We start from the raw sequence: 26556 nt of genomic DNA, 5'->3' as shown, positions 1-26556 counted from the left end.
TGTTTGAAAATCCTACATGTGTGGCAACTTGGATAGAACAGTGCTACAACCCACATATCAATTGATATATGCAATATAGAAAAAAATAGGCCTATATATGCAATTATTGGATAGTCCGGCCTTTAGATTTTTATAGTATCTGGTTAACGGCATTATTGATATCCTCAGGTGAAGAACTGTTTTAGTTTCAGGTATGTTTTCCTTTTGAAATCAAATGAAATTCTTTGTGTATTGTGTGTGTGTGTGTGTGTGTGTGTTTCACAAGTAGAGTGGAGGCCCGCATGACTCAGCTTCTATTACGCTGATTGAATTAAGCGAGTGGGTTTGTAAAACCAAGGAGCAAGATTTTATGGTTTTTAATGACGTTTTCTAAACGTAGTGAAGAATTGAATTTATGGAGGTGCAGCTTCGGTGCACGGTGGAGAAAGAGAGTTGGTTTCCACAATTCAGCAGATATAGATATGTGTGTGTGTGTTTGTGTGTGTGACCGTGAGAATATAGACTCACAATAAACACACACAGGAGAATACCTCTGTTCAGGGGGATCGTAGCAGTGTAGCTTGTGGCATCCAGACCTTGTTTGAACTTTTAATTTATTTATCATTTCTGCCAATTTAACAATTGCTAGAGAAAGCAGAATTGTCTTGAATCACCCCGGAGGAATTTGTGTGTGTGTGTGTGTGTGTGTCGAAACTCAGGAGAATAGGAGCAGAGGGAACGTGTCCAACTGAGTCTATGAAGCTATCCTTGTAAACTTCTGATCTAATTATGATGTAGGAATCATGTGGAAATGTGTAGTGCAGATGTGGCTGTTTTTGTCTGTGTGTTTATGTGTGTACGTGAGTAAGTGTGTGTGCTTGTGTTCCCCAAGATAAAGTTTCATAGCTGTACAGAGACCAACGAGGGAGTTGGAGAGGAGTTGATGAGGGGGCTGAGCAGAGCATGCATGGAGTGTGTGAGTGTGTGTGTACTGTGTAACTCTGAAGGACTTGCTGGCGGGTGAAGGTGAGGAGGAAGAGGATTTTACAGCCATGTGCTCTCCTCTTCACCCCACATGTAACATCTGTCTGTTTATAGTGGACCACACTGGGTGGGAGGAGGGGGGGGTTGGAGGCGTGTGATCATAAATCTGTCCTCTTTAAGAAAAACATTTAATGTTTAAAGCTCCATAGCAGCGTGTTTGCAAGGTTCCCCGACTGTTTTTGAATGAACTCTGCACATTTTTCCCTTTCCTTCCTTTTCATTAGCAAAACTTTATCGTTTTAATGGATTCTTTAACAGAAGATTGACTTTAAAATTGCATTGTTTTGGGATTGTTCAGAATGAAAATCCTTAACAGGCAAAAAGAAGCTCAAAATCCCTCTGTCAATCCCATTTCTGCCCGACAAAGGCAAAGTGCAGTATCTGCATTTTTTCTTTTTTTCTTTTTTTTTGACCAATCAAAAGTGTGGCATATTCTCTTCAGTCTGGTAGAATTTGATATTGGTACTGCTAAGATTTTCAGAGTTATTGGGCTTTTTATTTTGCTGTCCATCCAAAAAAGCACTGTGAAACCAAGGCAAGGTGCAGTACCTGCCATAAAACTGTCAAAATTGCCCACAAAATATGCCATAAAATGGTCAAAATTGGTCAGAAAGACAACCTACAAAATACATTTAATTCAGTCAACCTTTATCTAATCAATTATAGACTTGGTAGTTATTCATAATTTGATGCTTAAACCTGACAATGAAAAACACAGTTTGCCTTTGTAGGGCAGATTTAGTCAGCTACTGCAGGTTCCTTTACATATGAAAAAGGAGAGTGGTTTTACTCCAAGATCCGTTAGAAGGTCCAAGCCTCACACTGCAGCCCCGTGAGGTTCCTCGGTGACAGACTAGAGGCCTGTCCAGGATGAACCGCGCCCTCGCCCCTATGTCAGCTTGGACAGACTCCAGCCCTCTGCATGAGCCTGCACAGATAAGTGCTATAGCTAATGGATGAGTAATCCTAAACAGGTGATTTTTTATACATTTGGCACAAAATCACCAGATGGATGGTGGCCGTTTGGAAAAAATTTTAACATATCGCCCAAAGTAGCCTCAGTGAAAGCCCAGACACCCCTGTGAATGAAACTTGTTTTGGCTCCAACTTCGCATTATCTCATTCCTGCTCCTGTATCCAGAGAGCAGAACGAGGATACGGACCAACTGGTAAGTCAGGAGTTTGCCTCTGGGCTCATTTTTCCTCCTCACTGTGACAGCACGGTACAAACACCCACATCACAGTCCAACTCAGATCTGTCTTTTCATCCCACACTTTATTTCAGACTCACTTACTCAGAAGTCAATTTGGCATGTAGGTTTCCAGCCGTGTACCATGACCGCTACATGGAATAAACCCAGAGAAGAAGATTAGACATCACAGGCTGCACTTATGATCTTCGTGAGAAACAAAAAAAAAAAAAGTAAAATGAAAGCCTGGCACAAAATGTCAAAAAAAAAAAAAAAACACAAAGCATTGATTATCTTTGATCACAATGTATTTTTGAAGTGCCTGACTGAAGATGATCCAGGCTTGTGTGACAGTGTTACCATGACTGAAAACGTTTATGTTTTCACGCCTCACCAGCTGAGGAGCAGGAAAAGCACATTGCAGGGTCACACATCTCAAGGACAAGACACTAATTAGCCCTGATGAAATTTAATGAAGGCATAACTCACAGACGTTTCATCAAATTAATAACCTGCTTTTTTTTGTGTGTGCATTGATACAGCTGTCTGAGCTCGGGGGGGGGGCGTACACAGCTCCGGATCGCACATGGTCAGAGCACACTTTTACTACGTTTGATCTCGGGCCAAATGTATGAGCGATGAGAGACTCTGACATGAAGCACGGCGACATTAGAGGAATATATGTTTATGTTCTTGGCAGCCAGCTCCACATCCATAAACCCTCATGAAGAGAGGGAAGATTACATGCTGCCTCCGAGAATCTGGTTCCTATGGAAATGGCCGCGAGTGCTCATTGTGTTGAGGGGTGGCGGTGCCATCAGAGGAGGCTGGATGAAGTGGAAATTGAACGAACAGGGAGAAGGACGGAGAAAGTCATGCAAAGAATGGCGCCTGCGTCACGTTGTGGTCAGTGGTTTTCGGCTTAACCTCCCGCCGCTATCTATATAATCCACCCTCCACACCACTGGAAGGCGGTCACACGCTGTCTTAAAGGTTGTGCTGCAACTTGTTTTTTTGTTTTGCTGAAGAGAAAAGTTTACGTTTGTCTTAGTAGCATCAGTAGAATCCAAACAAGTGCTGGATATTTTAGTAGCATCAGTAAGTGTAGATGTTGAGGAGAAAACACCAAATTTCTGTGCTAGGAAAAATATTTTTGGAAACAAAATGTAATTCATCATCATCCTGTTTCATCATCAAAATTTTATGGTTTACTGAAATACATGTTTCCTTCATTTGGTATTTATTGGATAATTCTGTAATCAATTAGTTGTTTTATAAGGCTTCATAAAATTGTGAAATGTCCAAACAACTAAAACCCAAAGTTATTTTAATTCAATTTAAGGTAAGAGAAAGCAGCAAATCCTCACTGATTTTATAAGTTATAAAAGGCCTTTTGTTCAGTGCCAGTACTTGATGGCAGACTTGACACTACAGTGACTCGGTATCGGAAAGTGTCTTCCGAGCATGCTAGCATGCTAACATGCTAACATCAGTAACAGAAAAGAGCAAACCCAGCTCAATGAAAGTTTGATGCTGAACTTCCAAATTTTCTTGACAGGTAAGTAAACAGCTGTCAGAGCTTATATTGTCTATATAGCAATAGCAGAACTTATAAATAGCTCCTTTTAAGTAAAAAAAAAAAAAGCTGACTGTGGTTAAACAGGGGAAATTACATTTTCACCACAGAGAAACTAGAAGCCTGTCAGACCTGACTTTGAGAATAACAGTGTCCTCTCACCAACACTGTTGGATTTGCCCCAGAGGACATAAAACCACCTCCGGTTCTTGTAATAGTCTGTCATACTTAGATTAGTTTTTTTCTCATGCTGATTTATAGTATTATAACATTAATTGTGTTTTATTAGTCTTTTACACGGATTTGTGTTTTTGTACTTAATTCAGTTCCAAGTGCCATAAAAAGGTCTTAAGTGGCCTAAAAGAAAAAGGAAGTGATGTATTTTTATCCATTTATTTATTCATTTTATAACCTGGATGTTGTTTTGTAGCTTTGGCTCTTATTTCTTTATTAAGCCTCATACTGCAGGGAAACTGCACACTTTTTTTTTTTTTTTGACTTAAAGTCTTCTGCCACCTCATTTCCCTTGGTACTGAATGTTCTTAAATGAAAACTGGTCCATCCACAGAGGAACTTTGGCTGTGGCCTCCTGAGCTCTGTAGATACCCTGAAAGTAGATGAGGCCAACAGTCTAATTGAGTCTGACTTATGTATCCCTCTTTCATATCTTATCTTGGCTCGAGGTTTCCCCCTGATCCTTCCTCCCACTTCGAGACAATCAAATTTATTAACGCACACTGATACGGAGTGTTCATAACGACAGTAACCACAGCAGATAAGACGGGATAACCTTGAGCAACTTACACGTCTTGAGTTATTCAACCATCCTTCTCCCTCCTCAGACCTCCCCCCGCGTCCCTCACTGTTTGAGACCATCCTTCAAGTTCTCTCTCTCTACGTTTCACTTTCACTGAAGTAAGGAGGATGTGAAAGCACACACACACACACACATACACATAGATGGAGTCCTGCCGAGACAGGGGTGCAGAAGAGATGGATGTGAGGTGTGTGTGTGTGTGTGTGTGTTGGTGGCTGGATATGAGATGAAATGAAAAAGCAGAGATCTGTGTTGTGAGTGATTGAAAGCGCTGCATGAGGTTTGGCTTCCTCGGCTGTTGGCTCACACGACTCCGTGAGGTTTGGGAAATGGGTGTGTATGCTGAAATATACAAACGCTCAGGTATACACACACTGATGCATTTTCTTACACTTGCGTGTGAGGACCCTCGCCAGGACTTCTTCTTCCAGGCCCGGATTGAAGTAACAGTTCATTATAGGAAGAACCCATTGACTGTGAATCTGCAGCGAAGTGGAAAGATACATTTTGTCGCGTCCTTGTTTGTCAATGCTTTAAGAGCAACAAACACTGAACCATTCAACCGTCGCTGAAAAGGGGAAAAGTTGCCTGTTTTTTGTTGTTGTCAGTTTCCTAGCAACAGCCGTTTTTCACAGTTTAACACAACTGTCTGAAGCCTCTTGAATGTGAACTTTAAGTATTGAAAGTGTTTTGAATGCAGCTTGTCAGGAGTCCTGTGGCGTCCACATCCAGGTGGATTCAGAACGGGGCTCATCGTGCAATCTACATCCTGTTTGCACAGCTGGGTTTCTTATCCATTAACGTAATAACTCAGCTGCTTCAGACAGCTTTGGTTATTTTGATAATTTAGCGATAATTCAGCGCAACGTCCAGATTCAGGTGTTAAATCGTCTTCATTTTCTTTTTCCTATTCTGTGATATCAGTAAAACTCGTTTTAACCTCAGTGTAGTTTGCTATTGCACTGAATCAAAACCATTTTTGAAGATTCCTATAGACCCTGACTTCTCAGACACATTTTTTTTTTCTGTCAGGAGTCTGAACTGGTCTAATCCTTGAGTTGGGCTTTTCTGCTAAAAGCTATACAAGCTGGTGACTGAGTCTGAATCTCTTTTGAAGTTTTTAACAGCAAGCAAAACCTTGACCCTTAACAAAACAAGTGATTGAATGGCCACAGTGTCCTTGGGTCAGATATCTAGGCCTGCAACTCCCACTGCTTTTGCAGGGGGATTGATACAAACTTGCACACATATAAATCACCTAAAAATAAGAAAACACCCCCCCCTTCCTTTAATCCAGCGCTCTCTGCAGTCTTAGCCAATCCCAGAGCAGCTGTGACCGCAGGAGCTCAGCTGATCCAAGAGCAGGAGCGGAGAAGATTAGGACCCCATCCCTTCCTTCTCTATGTGTCAATTTCTTTCCCTGTCCCTTCATCTCCTCCTCACTCTGCTCTGCGCCCGCAGGAAACCTTCAAAACCCAGCTCACTCCTCTTTCTACCCAACGCTTCCTCATTTACTTCTCTCTGGGTGCTTGAATTTCTTCCGTCACTCCGGTCTCCCCCCCCATTCCTCCTGTCTCTTTCTTCTCGTCCTCTAGTATTTTCTGTCTCGCCTTCCGTCTCAGTGTTTGACCGTGCTTGTTTGGACGCATTAGCATAATCCTCCCCTTCTCTTTCTTCATCCCCTGCTTGCCTCCTCGCTCCCCTCCGGCCTCTTCCTAAATATTTACTCCCTGCTCAGCAAACGAGGGGAGCGCACTTGTTCACACAGAGGAGGAGATGATTAGAGGCCGATTGAGGACAGACAAAGGGACAGAAATGAGAAGAGAAACAAAGACCTGGTTGGTCTGGTGCCTGGTTTTTACCTTCTTTGTAAATACAAGTTTGTTTGAGTGGGTTTTACATGTTGCGTGTGTGTTAGAGGTGATGGCTTCAAGTTTTTAAAGTGATCTAGGGGACGTGAAGGTATTATTTTACTGGGGTCGACAAGGTTCAACCATTAGACACTTAATTTAGCATCATATTGGACTATTGGACTGATATTTTACAATGGTACAATGTTTTTTTTTTCATTTACAGTATGTTTTCCATCTTTAGCAAATGGACTGAAAACAATGTTGGGATTATATTATATGTATGACAGATATATGATGCAGTTCATCCCATCAGTAAGTGACAGTAGAGCTACAGTAGTTTAGATTTAACTCATTTGGAAAGAAAAAATACAAATGTGTTGCACTAAAAGGCCAGAGATGTGATTGATGAGTTGTCCAACACTGATCTGCTTCAGTTATGGTTGAAGTTAGAGCTGGGTTCAAAGAACAACCACTGTTTGTAGTTTTTAGAAAAAAAACAAATAGAGTTTAAACTTTTAGCTTTAGAAAATTACAATTGTAGAAATTAATTTTTCCAATTTTCTTGCATTTAATAGTAATCACAAAGTTTAGAAAATGAAAGGAATAGTTGATTCACTATTTCTCATCGACTTCAACTTGTTTGTTGAATCAGTCATAATTAAATGGGCTGAAGCTTAATTGAAAGTATTCTTTGAACTCATTGAACAGTAGATGAAGTCTTACCTGAGCAGAATCTTATTAAACTCAGTTCATGTGCTGCTCGTGTCTGTTTACTTGCAGCCTCATTCCGACCTCCTCGTCTGACAGCTGCAATTTCACACTTCCACTCTTTTCATGGGTGCTTTCAGTTGCTTATTGTATAATTTAGAAACAAACAAAAAAAAGATTTACTGATTTAGAAATCAATAAGAAGCTTTAACACACTGGATGAGAAGCACAGAGATATTTAAATGTAGCCACAGTGTCTTCTCCATTACTGTTATGTAACAGCTTAAACGGGAGACAAAGAAAGATTGTTGGCGGGGAAAGAGAAAACATTTGCTGCAGGTTGGCTGCATTTTGGGTTTGTGCCAAATGACAAAGGAAAAGGAGCAAATCTGGATGTGTGATTTTGCATGAGGAAAGTGTTCGCCAGAGGTAAAATACTCCAGATGTATCTCTCCCTCTAATCACAAACCACTGACTGACTGACTGCAGTCGGGATGAGAGCACCAAATACTTCTGCTTTTGCTTTTCATATCACTGCAGTTTATAATCATACAAGTACTTCTTTTGGAGTTTTTGACAGCCAATACAAACACATTTTTCAACATCAGCGGAGGTTCTGAGAACCTGTGCTGGGCACTTGTTGCTGGTTTTGACATATTGTCTGGTAGTAGCAGCCACACAAAGGACTGCACCTTTTAAAAGGGCAAAAAAAAGGAAGATCAATCGAGACATTTTAAGATTTTCCAGTTCGAACTATTCACTAAAGACAACTTAAAAAAAAAAAAAATCTATATTTGAGTTGATGTTATTTTTCCGCTCCCTAATGAATCTGTGAACTTGCAGGACTCTGGAACACGTCCCTCACAATGAGGACACGCGTGTTGACATACCTCCTGTCAGTAGACAAATGCTTTCATCTAATATCACACAACCAGACAGACAGCCACAGCTGCGTTTGCTCTGGTTGAATCAGTTTTGTGTGCCAGAATTCACGCCCGTCTGTCTGTGTGTGTCTGCGAGTGTGTGTGTGTGTGTGTGTGTGTGTGTGTGTTTATTAGCTGCCGGAAATCTTCTCAAACTGTCCTATTATCTGAAATCAGAGCTGCACTGACACAGACTGTCAATTGTTTTGTCCTGCAGGTGGCTCAAACATGGTGGCTTTGATCCACACTAAGTTATCATCTGGTGATCTGCTGGACGGATCACTAAAATGATTTGATAAGGCCCCTGATCACCTGGGAATGCTGCTTTGCAGATACTGATCTTTTAGCAACTTAATCAAGCCAGAAATTCAGCTTGGACATAGTTTTCAAGGGCAGACTGTCTGGGAATTTTACTCATCACAGTCACGGTCCACAGGAGACCACCTCCTACTTTTTTGGAGATGCTAATGTGTCGCTAGATATCTTTTCTTGTTTGTAAGATAAGACATGACTGTAAAGCAGAAATGTAGAGAAGTATGAAAGAACAAGTGCTGCAATTTGCAGCTCGCCCCTCAAAGCAACACAGTGACACTTTTAAAGGGACAGTTCCACATTTTGACAAATTGGCCCATTGCCATAATCCCTATAGCTTTAGGAGTAGGTTTATTACCTTTAATTGTCGGTGCAAGCTATATTTAGAATGGTGGAGCAGAGCCGCAAGCTGCTCAGAGCTACGCTACGGAGGCTAATGGGATTTCTTGGTTTCCCTCATCAAACTCATCAAATACACAATCCAACAAATCCAAAACGCTCTCGTGGACAAGTTGTGACCTGCACATTCACCACGCTATGAGATAATAATGGAACATTACAAGACAGAGTTGTTTTGAGGTAAATTCATGCAAAACCGCTGATGCGCGTTCCTGTTGGGGTCAGTTTTTTGGCAAACAGTCTCTGCATTTGCCTCGAAAACAACTCTGCCTTGTAACGTTCCGTTATTATCTCATAGCGTGGTGAATGTGCAGGTCACAACTTGTCCACCAGAGCGTTTTGGAGTTGTTGATTGTGTATTTGATGGCAATGGGGCAATTTGCCAAAATGTTGAATTATCCCTTTAACTACAGTTAGCAAAAGGCTGAACTATTAGCACCATTCAACATAGGGACTCTACGCCTGCTGTCGTGGCTCTACCTATACAACCAACCACTATAACACATTTAGGTGTAGTAAAAGTAAGTATCTTCAGATCTGTATTTGGAGAGCAGCCAATAGGAACACTCCCACTTGTTTTTACACCAGTGACTGGTCAAAGCCTCCTGTCAGAGGTTAGGTTTTTTTTTTCCCGAAGTCTGAAAACTGTGACGAGAGGAGGTGCAGAGGTCTAGTTCACCCTCAGACAACTTCAAATTAAAACATCCTGAAGCTGATTATGGAATCTTTGCCCCTTTGCATTAAAACTGAGTGAGTTCATTTGCAGTTGATTATTCTCTCTGTGGACATTTCATACATTTCTTCTCTAGTCTTACCTCTCTGTCAGTTCTGAAGCACATTCCTCGTATTATCCTAGCTATGAATGAATTATCCTTGGCCAGTAAACAGTTAAGTAGATGGAGTGTAACGTGCAGGGAGATGAATTGCCTGCTATGGTTGGGTGTCTAAAGGACAGACAAGGTAACATTAGAGGAATTATAAATTCATTCAGACAGTGATAGTTAATCATAATAGTCGTCTAATGTCATCATTAGACCACATTAGAGTATTTCCTGCCATTCAGCCACAGAAGAAGAAAGTGTGTGGGTTGTCAATGACAGCTCTTGAGTGGTACTCGCCGGTCTCGAGCACTCGGAAGAGATTTGCCATGGCAACTAGCAAGTTTTCGGGCATTAATCTGTCTTGATGGGGACAGTAAAACGTCTTGTGACGGAGTCGCAGTTCATTCAGCACAAGCACGGACGCTTGAGCATAGTGTAATGTCACTTAAAGGCTTTAATATTTCAGAGGAGAACACTTTACTTCTCTCTACACTACAGTCATTAGACAGCGACACTTGGAAGTTCAATGTTTTATATACAAAGCATTATGACCTAATCTGATGTGTCAACTACTGCTATTCAGTTCCTCTCAGGACTTGTTTTAAACTATGTGAAAATACTCTTTAGAAAACATCAAATGTATGTGTTGACAAGGTTAAAAAAATTCCCTTTTAGATACAGGATCCAACTCAAGTGTCTGGCTGTCTGCTTTTCACAAAAGAGACGGTGATGATTATAAAAAAAACATAGATAGACAATCTTTCCTCACAGGTTTGCATTTTCGATTCCATTGATGTCATAAAGGCTTTGTAATGAGGCGATAAAGACCGATGTCACCCTCAGAAGGATCGTAAAACCTAAATCAGGGGCGAGCGTTCAGAATGCAGAAGGGAAGCTTGCGGCCGGAGCGAGGCGAGGCAGGAGGTCTGTTTACTGTGGAGGTGGAGGAGGAGGACGGCGAGAGCCCATCACACAGGCCACCGCCAGACGCCTTGCCAAGAAAAACTCCGCTGGCAGCAGCCACTCCGGTCTGACGGACTGAAATATGCGCCTGGCGGCCGACCAGAGCTGCCTCGAATCAGATAAGCCGCCTCTGTTGGGATCAGCTACGAGAGGAAAATGAAGAGCGAGTGAGAAGGAGAGGCTGAGACGGATGAGAGGGACAGAGGGCATTAGTTTGACTTGAGCAGACAGGACCAGGGAGATGCTTTTAAATTCTGAAATAATACATTTTCAATCCTCACAAGCTGTTCAGATATTCTTCATCGAGTCCTTTTACCATTTTATGATGGGTTACGATGTGCTGCGTTCCCGCTCTGCAACTAGCAGAGGTACAGAGTACAATGTGTGTGTGTGTGTCTGTGTGTTCATTCCTAAATCAAACAGGATTTCTTGGCCCCAGACCGACAGTGCTATGCCACACATTACATTCAGATCTTCTGTTAAGCATTAGTTGTTTACTCTGCTCTGGTTTTGTTTCAGAATCTCTTTCTCAGCTCTATTGCTCGTTTAAAAAGATTTAAAAATGAAAAGTCCAAATGGCATTCATAATTAGAAAGGCAGTGCAAAGCTGAAGCCAAGGAAACATGAGAAAGTGAAGAGAATCCAGACAAGGAGACAAATGTTAGAGGCTTTAGAGGAGAATCCCTACATGTAAGAACATGAATAATTTGGGTGCAGTGTCAAAAGTAAAAAAGAAATAATTGAAGAAACAAGGGTTGAGGGGAGTAGACCGTCTGTTTGCACAGCTTTAGCTTCCCTCATTCTGGCTTTCAATGAATTAATGAATGAATGAATTATGCCCCTATTGTCCCTCAAGGACCGACTTTGCACAGTTAGCAATCACACATGACATCACATCATATAACATATAACAGCATACAAAACATGATAAATGAGTGTTTTTATTTCATAAAATATAACAAGTATTGAAGAGCCATTCATAACAGGCTTTTCTCTTAAACTGAGACACACTGGGACAAAGGATGTGGTGGTGTTAGTCTGCTATACCTTTTCTTTCCATGAAGATATGGGTACATGTTGAGACTATAGAGGTTGCTATGCGCTCTTGTGAGCTAAACTAAAGGTGCACTGGTCTGCCACATTAATACAACTGCACTTTTTTTTCACAAAGCTGTGAAATTTGTTGTTATTTTGCACGGACTGAATACAAAAGGTCAAAGTGTGAGTGCAGGTCTGATGAAACAAAGTCAACATGGTTCTGTCCAAAGTAACCTGGACGCGCTACTGCTGTCCTCTTTGTTGCGTGGGCAAATTGGAAAGCATCCACAAGATCAAAGGTTTTTAACTTTAAATGATATGAAGGTATTTGCACAATAACATGTTAACAACTATTGCCATTGAGGCTATTGCTGGAAAATCATTTTATAAAGTGGCCTTTTAGGTGAGTGGGTTACTTGTGAGTGCAGTGCAGCTTGAAAGAGTCTAGAGAACACAGGGCCCAAGTGACTGATGGATTTCCTAATATTTATTATCTGTGAAGGGGTGTGCCGCCCAGTATTGCCCCCTCTTGAACTGGAATCTGTGAAAGAAAAAAGAAAGAAACTGCCAAATTTTGTTGTTTTGTGCAGAGCTGGTCCGCTTGTGAGTTGGGGCCAACCATTGTCTCCGCTCCGCACCACGTCTCTCTGGAGTCGTTGTCCTTGAGTAGCTTCAGTTTTTACAATCCCCTCTTCGCTTGATTTATTTGCGCCTGTACTCCTCCGAATTAGTTTTCCCGTACGTCTGTCATTCATTTTGAATACCCAGTTCTTTTCCAATCAGAAGGTTGTTTTATGTCAGCAGTGACCCGTGGTTTAGTATTTGCATATGTTTCAGTTTGAAGTTTTGAATTTGGAGCCGCATGACACAAACATTTGACAAACACATCATGTGCATGTGAAAAGGTGCTGAGTTGGACTTTTTTTGCATGCAAATTTTTAATTATGGGCAGTTCTTTTTCATGTTCCCTTGTATTTATTGTTGAAGCTTGTTTTTTTTTTCCATCTCTGGCTGCTTGATTCCAAACATGGAGTCAGAATGATTTAAAAAAAAAAAAAAAAAAAAAGCTCCACCTCAGCACTGTGAATAAATGTTTCCAGTAATTTGCAGGTGAACCGTCTCGCTCTGGGCTGTAAGAGAAAACCTTTATCTTAGCTCATCGGGTGAAATATCCTTGTTAGACTTGCAGACTCCTCTATCGCTCTCTGGAGTCTACATCTGTTTTTCAGGCGCAGAGAGCGTCCTCTCCCTCCTTCTCCCCTCTCATCTGTCCATCCTCCCATCCGTTGACCCGGTGTGTGATAAGCGGCGTTTAGACAGATATATTGGTCCCATTAGAGCTACTTGATTCAGCTGATCCACGGTAAAGGAGAGGCCATTAAGTCTGCTGCTCAAGGCCACTTAAAGACGCACACATACATCCTCCTAAAGACATGGCAACACATACACACACACTCACACTCTAGCATATGAAAATCAGGCATCCACATTCTGTAGTCGGTGAAGTCATGCAAAATCAATAGAGCTCATTATTATGGGGTTAATTAAGACTGAAAAAGTGAAGTATTTTAAAACGTGTATAAAAAAAAGTCACACTCAAAACTGTGCATCTATTTCTGAAAGTGCATCCTTCACCCCATGACAAAGAAGGTGAACTGGCTTTAGACTGCAGCGCCCACAGCAGTAAAAAGCTGCATTAAATTTAGCTGCATTAAACTCAACAGGAAAATCTCTTTTGGCTCTGTAACTGATAATACAGACTTACTGTAGGGGCCTAGGTAGAAATATGTATTGGAGATGTACAAACCATCAGACTTCTACAGAAGAAATAGATTAGACCATGTGGTATGCTCATTGAATGTCATGAATGTCAAAGAAGTAAGAACATTTTATGCTGTAATTACATCAATAATAGTGTTTTATATTGTCTAGCTGTGCTTGATCTTGTATAGGCAAAATGTGCCTCATCAGTTCTGACAGGAAAACTAGAGAACACCTTATTATATGTAGCGGTTCTACGAATTGAAGGGGGGGTGGGATTGAGTTTCTGAAAAGCTGATGCATGTAATCAAAAGAGACTTCAACACTGAAGTTTGGATTGAGATGATGTAAATGAAGATTCCCACCAGCGATCTCTCAGCAGGACGACGGGCCGCTCGTCCAAAGAGAATATTTCATCCAAGCAGCTTTTAATAAAGATTTCAGAACAGGTCGGTTCAGCTCAGGATCACTGTGGTCTCTACTGGAAACCTTTACTCACAGCGGTGATCTGGACGTCTGTCCTTTTTTTTTCATCATTTTACCTCCAGCTTTTACTATTTCTCCACACACAGCAGCATATATAATACAGTGTATGGCTACGTACCTCTAAAAGTAAAAGAAAATGCAAGAATAAAAGTAGAGAAGTGAGATAAGTGTCGATGAGAACTGCTACACAGGAAAGCCTTCAACAAAAAAAGTATCTCTATAGTAAATGCTCAATATTGATTAGATCTCAGTTTGTTATTTAATAAAATGACAACAAGCTTTGAACACAACAGTGATTAATTGATCAAGCGGACAATCAATGTTCCCTTTATAAATGACTCAGTTGTTCAATTTAATTGATCAACCAAACAATCAGTGAGATAAACAGAAAGGGGTTTAGCTTTACAGTGTGTGTGTGTGTGTGTGTGTGTGTGTGTGTGTGTGTGTGTGTGTGAGAATGAGAGAGGAAGAGACTTGAGATGATGATGGGAATGGCAGGTGTGTATGTGTGTGTGTGTGGGAATGAGCTGTGGAATGCGAGTGGGAATTCTGGTGCTGGGATGAGAAAAGCCCATCGGTGAAGGTCAGGGTGTTTGTGTGTGTGTGTGTGTCTGTTAACACATGTGAATCCAATGGCACTCGGGAGGATAGACGGTGAATGTTCAGGGGAGATATTTTGGAAAGGGCGTGGGAGCGTGACTGGAGAAAACATGGTGTGTTTTTGTGTTATTGCGTCACCTGGAAGTGAGTGTTGGGTTTGTGCAGAAAGTTGAACAATTAGTTGAATTTGTTTAAGTTTTAAAGGGATAGTTCAACATTTTGGCAAATTGGCCCATTGTCATGATCCCTATAGTTTTAGAAGTAGGTTCGTTACCTTTAATTGTCGGTGCAAGCTATTTTTAGTACGGCGGAGCAGAGCCGCGAGCTGCTTAGCGCTACGCTTGTATCATAGCTTGGTGAATGTGCAGGTCACAACTTGTCCACGAGAGCGTTTTGGAGTTGTTGGATTGTGTATTTGATGAGTTTGATGAGGGAAACCAAGAAATCCCATTAGCCAATGTAGCGTAGCTCTGAGCGGCTCACGGCTCTGCTCCGCCATTCTAAAAATAGCTTGCACCGACAATTAACGGTAACAAACCTACTCCTAAAGCTATAGGGATTATGGCAATGGGCCAATTTGCCAAAATGTTGAACTATCCCTTTAAGCTAATTTCCCCCCAGGAAAAAAAGGAATAAAGAAAGAAAACACATTTGTGTGTGTGTGTCCACTGCTGTTAGGTTAACGTGCTCTAGTGGAGGTGAGACAGCAGGAAGTGTGTGGTCAGCAGCATGTGAAATATGACACTGTTGTTGTTCTTCTCTTGACTTATAAAACATCTTCATCATCAGTTCTGTTGTCAGCTCAGGCACATTTAGCACACGCACACCCCACTTTTGTCTCCCGGAGGTAGGAATGCTGGGAAATGGAGGAAGAGGTGGTGGGTGGAGGGAAATCAGGTCAACTCAAAAAGTTTCAGTACATCATAAAGTGACTCTGGCGATGCAACAGACAACACGCAATAACAGGCTAATGTTGGGATGGCACCAGAGTGTGTTAATTAATGTGTGTGTGTGTGTGTGTGTGTCAGCTTCACAGGAATGCAGTGGTAGTGAGAAGGCCGCGCTGAGCAGAGCAGAATCTGTGTGATGAGAGAGATCAAAGTGCTCAGAGACCTCATCAAACTTCCCAGCATGCTCCCTGCTGACCCACCTGAAACCAGGAGCAGATCTTACCTACTGTGTGCTTGTGTGTGTGCTTGTGTGTGTGTGTCTGTGTGTGTGACAGAGACAGAGAGAGAGAGGGGGGGATAGTGAGTGAGCGAAGGATATTTATTTGCATACATTTTGCATCGCTTTCAATTTGCGCGCCTAAACAATTCCAGCGCTGTGTTTATTTATCCCTGCGCAGCGACAGTTTGCTTATGTCTGCATGTGTGTGTTTGTCTGCGCGAGTGTGCGCTTGTTAACACCAGCGCCGACCCTCCACCTCTCCAGATAAGCTGCATTATTTATTGAAATGTCGAGGAGCAGCATTTTTCTCCCCCCTTTTTTTCGGTGGGCGAGGCCTGTAATTCTGCTGACGGCCCGTCACGGACGCTGCAGACGCCTCGGCCCGTCTGCACTTCAGGTTTCCTGCTGCTGTGCAGGTGTCAGGACTTTAACGACTTTCACCAGTGGATCTGAGCAGGTTCCTACTGTTTTCTTTCTAGAAACCAGATCCTGCCTGTTGGCTTCCTGTTTCTTTGTTGCAGCCTTTCTATCAGCTTAGAGAAGGGGAAAGTCAATGATTTGCTTTTAGCCCATTTGTTGTGTCTTGCTTATGCACCGATCCGATACCAGGATCGAATATCAGCTCCAATATTGACTAATTAGCTGGATTGGATATCGGATGAATGAGGCCGATCCAGCATTCCGATCCAATCATTTCTTTTTTATTAATATCATACACAGCAATACAGTTACAGCAATCTAGTGTTATTTATTTCTTTTTGCTGCTAATGTACACTTTGTTATTTGTTAATAAATTAGTTAATTTGTAACCTTTTTTTAACAAGGCTAAATGTTTATGTCAAGCCTGATGCCTTCACTCACATGGCAAGGTATACGGTTCATTCATTCAACAGGAGTATCAGATCGGGTATTGGCCGATACGGTCGGCCCAGGTATCGGTATCGGATTGGATCGGAAAAAAATGCATCAGTGCATCTCTAGTCTTGCTCTCAGACCTTAAATGTGTTGAGGATCTTTGACTGGACCTGTGTGGTGGAGAACAATGACCCATCTCAAGCTTATGTCACTTGATTTTCACCTCGTCCAGGACTAAACTGGCCCCAGCGGTTGCCTAAAAGGAAAGAAGCGAAGAACGCGATCAGAGAAATGCATTTACTGTATATACTGTATGCTAACCAAGGCAAACAACCAGTCTGCTGGTGTAAATTAACCATAGAGAGAGAGACAGTTCATCAGAAGGTGAGGAGAGTAACGGGTAGAGATTGGACAGGCCTGATCGTCCTGTTTGCTCGTGGCTCTTTGTGTTTCTGTCTGAATAATGTAATAACCATGCAGGGGTATGTGGGTCAGTGGGGCTTTTCTCCACCCCCCCCCCCAGAGACCCAGAGCCACACCCCAGCACACACACTTACTTAATTCACTCACCGAGGGCCCCCGCGACTCGTCCGCCTGTCTGCCTCGCTGGCTGACTCGCCGCGTGACGTCATACATTTTTCATAAAGTCTGCGACGCTCGGCCGATATTTCATACGCGGCGGTATCGACAGGCAGGGTGAGAGTCCACTGTAAGGAGTTACTGCTCCCTCTCTCCTCCTTTTCTCCAGCCCCTCCCTGCCTCGCTCCATCCCTCTCTGGTCCTGTAATTAAATTAGCCCTGTCTGCGGATGACAAAGGGCCAGTCATTCGGGCTCTGCTTAGATAGCGAGTCGCTGCACTTAGAGCGGATATGAAGTTAAGGAGGAATGCGCTGAGCAGAGCTGAGTTCAGTGCGGCTCTCTCCGGGTCTCAGGGTGAGACGGTGGGAGAGAGGAGGACTCGGGACTGGTGGGTCCAGATCAGGCTCCCAGGCTCCGACTCAGGCTGAGCTGGGACCAGGCAGAGAATAAACGCTCCTGCATTTTAATTCTGACCTTTACTGCAGCCAGCAGCCCAGCACAAGGAGAGGCTTCATCACTGTGATGGGCTGACCTCACTTCTGGTTTAAAGTTTACTCTATTTGACTGTAACAAGCAGTTATTATATTATATATTATATGATATTGATAATCTGCCTAATTGTTTCAATGAATATATTTGGAAATAGTGAAAAATGACTGTCAATATTTTGAAATTAACATATTTAAACAGTTCTTTCTGTCCAAAAGGCCGTCCACTAGTCAAATACAATCAGTTTACACAAAAAAATATTCTTATTTCAGCCGAAACTACAGATTAATCATTTTAATCATTAGGAAATAATCAATTAAACAGCTAATTATCTGGATTTAAGTCTGACCCATCATCCTTTGCAGCATTTCAGCCCATTTATCTCTTTCTACTGGACCTTCCACTGTCTGTTGCTGTCTATAAAGAAAGGAAAATATGTCCTATGACATAATTCTTCAAGCAACTAATCATCTTAATTGTGTTATTTATTCATCAGGGACATTGCATAACATTGTATATTAAATTAGTTCTCTCTAATTTGCAACAAATGACCCAAATATGTCTTGAAAACAAGGACTGAAACTATTAAAGTATTAAGTAGGTGGTGGGAATCAGATCAGATCCACAACTTTAAAAAAATGTGTTTCTGATTGAGTCTTTTATTTTTTATACCAGTTTTAGACTTGCTTAGACTAGATTGTGTGTGACTGCTTAAATTCAGAGGGTATTTTGTTCTGAGGGATTAACAGAATGCGTCGGTACAAAACATCTGCATAAAATATCCTGAACATGTGGTAAATAAACACATTATTAGTGTTTTGAAGATATGAGCTCGCTGTAGCTTTGAGACAGAAGAGACCAGAAAGCAGAGTGAACAGCAGATGGAAGAAACACAAACCTGACTTTAAACAGATGGACAGATAATAAAGACAAGCTTTAAGTTGTTCAATACTAAGCTGGCACTACTGTTTGTCTACATGTCTGGTAATGAACTCTCTCTTGATGGTTTGAGTCATTTAAACGTATTCATTTTATTTTGTGCATATTGTTGCTTTTATGATAATTCTCACTGAATACAAGTGTAAGCCTGTTTCCTGTCTCCTCTCATTCCGTTGAGTGTGTGTGTGTGATGTTTCCTGCTGACACATTCGTCGTCTGTGTTTGTGTGTTTTGTGCAGTGCTCCCCACCTGTTCGCCGCTGGACTTCCACTGCGACAACGGAAAATGTATCCGCCGCTCCTGGGTGTGTGACGGAGACAACGACTGCGAGGACGACTCTGACGAGCAGGACTGTCGTAAGTACACACTTACCCTCTCTCTCTCTCTCTGTGTCTCTCTCTTTGTCGCCAAACCAAACACACAAACAATCAGTGGCAGTCGCACCGACACGCACCGTCACGCGCACGCACCGACACACTCTGGCCCTCCTCTGTCTGGGACTCGGGGGACGAGTTATTAAAGTGGACAGATGTGTGACGCAGCCATGTGCAGTGAGGTGTTTGTGAGAGACACACAGGCAACTTCTTTAGACTCTAAGCAAACACACACACACACACACACACACACACACACACACACACACACACACACACACACACACACACACACACACACACACACACACACAGAGGTCAGCACTTCCACATGCAGCACACAAGGCATTCTCTGACCTTTGCCCCTTAGTTTATTTTGTTCCTGTTTTGATTTGTGGAAGAGCGCAGCCTGCAGTGAAGTGAGGACTGCGTGTCTATATCTGCAGTCATATTTATGTATCCCTGCACCGCTACTCGGCGGATATGAGCATATGTGTGCGTTTGTGTGCGCGCCCCCCCCACCCCCATCTCTGCGTTTCTGTCTTTGTGAAGACCGTTTGCACATGGACGTCTTGTTTTGGAAAAGCGAGAGTCTGTTCCCTCCACTTCATCAAAGAGCTGTTTAAGGAGTTAACGCTGCATTCATGCAGTGTTGGCAGATTGCAGAGGAACAGGAAAACCCTCTCGTCACTCTGACTCAGGAGCATTCATGCATTATTCCAAGGTCGTAAGGCCTTTTGAACCCGGTGTGAGCGACGCAGCTCTCTCATACATTTGAATGGAGACAGTCTGTTGAGGGAGGGGAGGGGAGGGGAAGGGGGTGCAAACAACAGAGGGGCGTTCAGCAAAAGCAGTGCCGTTCGAAAATAAGCAACCTCTTCTCACCTGCCCAAGCAAGAAGAGCTGACTGCTGAGATCTGACTCCTGCAGGAGACAGTCCTTCCCTTCCAGTTTGGACTCCAAGACCAATGCGGAAAGCCGACTTCAGCGAGAGGCGAGGACCAACCCACACAAATGTCCTCGACACAAACTGAAGCCCAGGATGCAGCAAGTTTTGCTTCGGTAACTTTTTTAGAAGAAAATCTACTTTTGGTCTCTCTGATGCAGAGCTCGTTCCAATCAGAATAAGCGTGGGACGGACAGACTGGTTGATGATGTTGGCATTCAGATTCAGACAGCACAACTTTATTCATCCCTTAAGGGCAATTCCTTTGCAGCATCATAGTTAATACACGGTATGACAAGCCAAATGAACAGATTAGCACACTTGAATACAAGAAACAACAAGTAGGAATAAGTAAAGTAAAATGAAACCTTAGTTTCTTATATAAATAACAAATACACTGGATTTGAAAGTGTAAGTTAAAATGAAAACTGTCTAGATATCACTGCCCATGACGCCACAGTGTGAGTGTGTGTGTGTGTGTGTGTTGAAAAGCAGCAGCTCTGTGCTTTAACAACGCTTAAATGAATTCTCTAAGAGCAGATTCGGCCCAAACTTGACAGCCATTGTTTTCCATAAAACCTCTTGTCTTCTCCCTCATATGTGCAGCGGTCACAGGCAGGTTAGCTCCCTCTCCTCTGAATGATTTTTCTTGTCTGTCTGTCATCCAGTGATTTCTTCTCCTCCTTTGTTGACCCACATACTCTATCAGCAGCCAGACACCGAATTACTTCCTGATGGGGAAGCTGGCTATGAATTTTTCATCTTCATGCCCAGTAAATTTCCCTCCTTCCCCTGTTCCCAAAACTACTTATTATTTCATGCTTCTTTCTTTCTCCTCATTCTTTCACCCCATGTCTGTCTTTCACCTCCCGATATATTTTGTTCCTCCGCGCCATGCAGTGGGGGGGTTTATTTCATTATTTAGAGACGGGGGGAAGACAATCCTCCACGCTCGGCTGGAACTCAAGTAGTTGTCAAGATTTCAGACAAACATGGAGGCCGAGGTGCGTCTCAGTGTGGTTGTTTGTGTTTGAACATGAGATGCTCAGAATTTTTTTAAGTTATAAGAACATTTCACAGGAATAAAAAAAAAACCAACAACCTGACACCATTTCTTTCCACACACACTCACACACACATGCAGTCAGCCTGGTAATGACTCCGAGTGCCCTTTGCCCTTTGACGTTTGGCTGCTGTATGAATGATGAGCGTCATGAGGGCTTGTTGACCTCTGACCTTCCTCTGTTTACCTCGCTGGTGGGCGGGGAGAGAGGGAGAGCATGGGAGAGGGACAGAATCAATTATTTTCTAACAAGTTGAATTAATGAGCATATTAGTCGACAGCTCAGGTGAAATTAAACTCTCATTTGGACCTGCTGTCGGCTTTTTTTTTTATGGCTTTGAATCCTTTTCTTCTTTTTGAGGGGGGAGGGGCTGCTCTGGCGTGGGGTGAGGTCAGCTGAGGTTTAAGGGACAAAAGAGTCTGACACATCAATCAGCCGAGATGATAGATGAGAGGATATTTACTTGTCCCTCACACGTCACATTCGTATTTACTTTATCTTGGTGTATAGGTATCAAGAAATTACCAGGCAAGGGGATAATTTAACCAATAATGAACTCCATAAACATTATGTGTTGAGTTGATTCCTGCTCAGTACAGAGCCTGGTTTCAACTTTTAATGACCAAATGTGGGGATTCCCATCAAAATGTTTGATTATCTGTAAAAAAAACCAAAGGAATATCAGCTGATATTTTCTATTCTATCGTTGAGTTTTTCCAATTTTTGATATTGGTATCCACTCCAGCTCATAATCCAGTGTTGGTCGGGCTGTTCAAAGGGAATTACAACTGAATTTTGGTCATTAGCTTAAAGGGATAGTTCAACATTTTGGCCATAATCCCTATAGTTTTAGGAGTACGTTTGTTACCTTTAACTGTTGGTGTAAGCTATTTTTAGAACGGCGGAGCAGAGCCATGAGCTACTCAGAACTACGCTACCAATAGCGGTGAATGTGCATGTCACAACTTGTCCATGACAGGGTTTTGGAGTTCTTGGATTGTGTATTTGGTGAATTTGATGAGGGAAACCAAGAAATACAATCAGCTTCCGTAGCGTAGCTCTGAGCAGCTTGCGGCTCTGATACGCCATTCTAAAAATAGCTTGCACCGACAATTAAAGGTAACGAACCTATAGGGATTATGGCAATGGGCCAATTTGCCAAAATGTTGAACTATCCCTTTAAAGGTTCAGTACACTTACTTTGTTACAGAGAAAGATTTCTTCCAATCCCATTTCTAAGTCCTCCACGATACTGATTCTGTGAGTTTATATCGAAAATTAATCTGGTGTCAGCGCCTTAAAATGTTAACAGATGTTCAGATGTGATGTGATTACTGTTGCTCTTGTATGGGTTAACTCTTGAATTAAATAACACTTCCATCGCTGGCCCCCATTCCTCCATATTAAAGCTGTTCAGATTGAGCACATGGTCTCGTTACCATTTCAACTTTACAGTGTAACATGTTGCCAGCTCCCAACAGCAAAGAAAGTTCATTTCTGAGAAATCTATTTTATCGACTTCTGAAACTACAAAGTTTATCAATAAATTACACAGTGTAGACTTGCACACTCACCATATCCTGATACTGTATTTTTAGGCAGTAACAGATGCAAACTCTACTCTCTGATGGTTTACAGACTTATAGATCATTTAAGTGGACCGAGTTTTCTGAGGCTATGAGATATCCAACTTTGACATTTCTGCTCCCAACAGCGATGGAGGTGAACGGAATTACGCCGATGCCTCGGAATCGCCTGAAAAACACCATGTGAAAGTTTCAACAGCAGCATCTCTCTGCAGATGATGATTCATACCCCTCACTATGAACAGTATGCGCGGAGAATATAGCTGAGCAGCTCTGGGAAAACTGCACGGCAAACAAACTTTTTGGATCGCGTTCACCTCCATCGTTTCGTGCATCAGTAGAAAATTCCAGAGGCTGATTTTTTTTTTTTTTTTTTCTTTTTAAAACCTCACTCACATTAGCATGGAGATTTGGAAACAGTAGTTGCGTGGGGAAAAATATCAGCTGCCAATGTGTGCAGACAGAGAGAGAGAGACGGAGTCAAACTATCTTGGAATCATCTCCTGTGCTATGGTGAAATATTTAATATCCAGAGGTGTACAAAACATGCACACACACACACACACACAGGCTCTCATGTCATGTCACTCATCTGAGAAGTGCAGTATGTCAGTGGTAGCCTTGACTTGTGCTGTCATGCTGCAACACAGCTGAGAATAGATGAAAAATCTCCCTGAAAAACAGAAAAAACTTGATCCTCTGTTTCTTTTCCCCCCCCTGTCACTCTGTTCTGTGGACATCCTCCTGTCTTTGTCTCTGTCTCTGCGTATCTCTTCTCTCTCTGTTTGTCTCAGCTGTCTAACACTCACACACATGGCAGTGATAAATTATAGATTACCTCCTGCCAGGGGCCATCCATCATTGGTTCTCCTTGACTGTTTACGTGGCCCCGGGGCGAGCGAGGCGCGGCCCCCGTCATCGATCGCGGTGGTAACAGTAGAAGGCAGCGTTTTGGAAATCCATTCAGACTTTTTTTTTTAACCTGTGCATGTGTGATTAGAAGAAGCAAAGGTGGGAGAAGTCGTTTGGGTAATTGAAAGGGTTTGAAACTGAAACACTGTCAAAGTCACAGTGGAGGGAGGGAGCGAGGGAAGGAGGGAGGGATGCTGTTGTTGATGTTTTCCATCTCTTGACTCAAGGTTAACTGCCTGGTGAAACAACATTTTGTAACTCACAGCAGTCACTTTATTTATCTGGGACATGGAATATCCTGCTGGGTTTCAGGTTCAGTCAGTGGATGAAACCAGTCCTGCATTCAAACTTTCTTTAGAATTTGAAGGAGCTCTGAGTTTGCTTAGAAATATATATTTTTTCAGTTTTTATTACTTTTTTTCAGCTCATCAATACAAGAAAATGTTTTTTTGAGCAGAAAAACCTTGGACCATCCATTTTGCACCTTAAAACCTGCAAAAAAGACACATTTTTAAAACAGTCAGTATGCAAACATCGGTTTAAATTGATTAACACACTGACAGACCCATGGTTAATGTTATAATCTGACTGTCTAAACACTGGTTCCTGTAGCCTGCTAACATTCTAGCCTTTCTGAATGTTGTGTGACGGCAACATTTCAGGACTTGAATGTCTTGACGACTGAAACTCACTCACACTGAGCTCTGTGTACAGATCTGGAGTCAGTCTTTAAGATCGGTTCGAGGTTTTTTCTTCCAATGAAACCATTTGCTTTTATTTGAACTTCTACAACTCGGTCGTGCTGATGGACATCGAGTCAGAACGTCTCTTTTCCGGCCTGAGTTCTGCTTGAGTTTGCAAAGGAAGTGTTTCTTCCCTGCCGTGGCCAAGTGCTGCCCTTAGTGGGAATTGCTGGGTCTCTGTAAATACTATTACGAAAAGAAGGTTTAGACCTGCTCTATTTGAGAAGTGCTTTCTGTTGCAACTTGGTGTTATGCCAATAGCAAATAGAAATGGTAAATAGCCCACCTTTTCATAAGCGGAGGTTTCTTGTTGCTGCACCTGCGCTTTTCTTCCCTTTTGTTTAATGTCAGACTAGAACACTTTATTACAGCACCTCATCGGTCCTGGAGGAATCACATCTCCACTGCCTGAGACAACAACTGTGGTAACTTCTGTAGAAAAACTCCCACATCATATTGGTACCGAAGTATCTGTTCTCATGACATCCCTCATCATAAAACCTCAGAATGAGCTGATGATAGGAAATCCAGCTCAAGTAAAAACAGACAACTTTGATCTTCAGCATTTCTAATACGTTACTGACAGTTGGCTCTTTTAGACAAATCAGACCTGAGCGTGGAGACAGTGGAAATGGCAATTCATGCTCAGATTGTGGTTTGGGATGTTTCTGTGGATGTTTTGAGTGTTTTTTTTCTTCTTTCCCCCATCGTTAATCCAAGCTAACCGCAGCCTCTGTGGGACGGATCACCAGATTTCTCTCACATCCACTCGTTCAGGAGGTTTGATTTTGTGGGTTTTTTCGGTAAGACGTCGGTTCCTCGTCTTGGAAGAGGGAATAAATATAATCATTACTGTTGGAAATGTTTCCCCTCTGATCAGTCAGTGACTGTGAACACACTGTGTACACGCTCAGCCTTCCTCCTCACTGCGCTGTCGATCACACGTCTTTTGTGCAGATATCGAACCGCGGGAGTCTTTGAGCTCCAGACCCTGCGGCCCCCCCGGGAGAGTTCAGCATGTTTTAATGGAGAGAGAGAGAGAGAGAGAGAAATCTCTGTTTCTTCTCCTCGGCCCGTTGCTCTGAGTCTGACATAAAAAAGCCACAGTTTTAGATATAATGCCTGCTGCCTGTTATCACATTCTTGCACAGTATCTGCTCTCTGCGTTTGTAGTATCCTCATTATTTGTCCTCTGACACCTTTTCTCTCTTCTCTCTCTCTCTCTCTCTCTCTCTTCTCTCTCTCTGTGCAGCTCCCAGGGAGTGTGAGGAGGACGAGTTCCACTGCCAGAACGGCTACTGTATCCGCAGCCTGTGGCACTGCGATGGCGACAATGACTGCGGGGACAACAGTGACGAACAGTGTGGTGGGTGCACACCATAATTACAGCGTGCAAGCACATTGGCCATTCACACTGTCTTTTATTTATTTATTTATTTGCACATAAAATATAAAAAACTGTTTACATGATATAAATAACTCTATAGAGAGTGAATTATATAAAAAACAGTGTGCAGGTGAGGTCGGGAATCCATGGATTGATTGATTGATTTATTTGGATCCCCATTAGCTATGGCAATGCCAAAGCTATTCTTCCTGGGGCCCATACAACATATTTACAATGTATCAATGCAATTTATATCCCATACAATACAATCCATGTTCAAATACAACATAAAACACAAAAACAATACAAACAGATACACAACACAACAATACACAGACAATACAAGACAGCTCCCTAGGGCAGTAGTATGATGTCAATACATGTCTACATACGGTATATTATATCACACAATTAGAACTCAAGTTTCTATAGCCCATTGATGTTACATCCAGTGCCATCGGAACTCAGTCCCAAAATTAGATTTGACAGAATTAAAGCAGATTTGACAGTATCCCATACTTTTAGTGTACATCTCCAAGGACTGTTTCTGTTGCACAAGATGTCATGCTTGTACTTACAATTGTCCTATATTAAATATTGGAGGGTGTATAAATTGTCCCCACCATGACCTGCAGTTTCTTAAGAAAAAACAGATAAATATAAAACTTATGGGGTGAAGGTTGAATAAATGGTAGAATAGGTTTAAATAGAGAACATCAACAGCAAAAAAAAAATAATAATAATAATAAATAATAATGCCTTGTGTGCTTTCCCTGACAGACATGCGTAAATGTTCGGACAAGGAGTTCCGGTGCACGGACGGCAGCTGCATCGCCGAGCACTGGTACTGTGACGGAGACACGGACTGCAAGGATGGATCAGATGAGGAAAACTGCCGTGAGTTATTCTGTGTGTGTGTATGTGTGTGTGTTTAGGGGAAGCGAAGAGACAAGGCGTGCCGCTTTTCATGTTAAAGCATGAAGCACGAACCTAGTTCCCAGAATTTAGGTCAGCGAACAGTGATTCTTCATTGTTATTATT

General features: G+C 42.3%; 1 protein-coding gene across 1 annotated transcript in view; it reads left to right on the top strand.

Annotated features, from left to right (window-relative positions):
• Nucleotides 1-26556, top strand: part of lrp4 (low density lipoprotein receptor-related protein 4) — a 118596-nt gene that overhangs the window by 57921 nt on the left and 34119 nt on the right. Inside the window, exons 3-5 of the mRNA XM_083969383.1 lie at nucleotides 18743-18859; nucleotides 25381-25494; nucleotides 26296-26412. Coding sequence (XP_083825509.1) covers nucleotides 18743-18859; nucleotides 25381-25494; nucleotides 26296-26412 — 348 coding nt within the window. The remainder of the gene's footprint in view (nucleotides 1-18742; nucleotides 18860-25380; nucleotides 25495-26295; nucleotides 26413-26556) is intronic.

Source organism: Trachurus trachurus (genome assembly GCF_905171665.1).
Source record: "Trachurus trachurus genome assembly, chromosome: 3".
NCBI lineage: Eukaryota > Metazoa > Chordata > Actinopteri > Carangiformes > Carangidae > Trachurus > Trachurus trachurus.
Note: the sequence above shows the minus strand (reverse complement) of the source record. Positions and strands in the feature narration are given on the sequence as shown.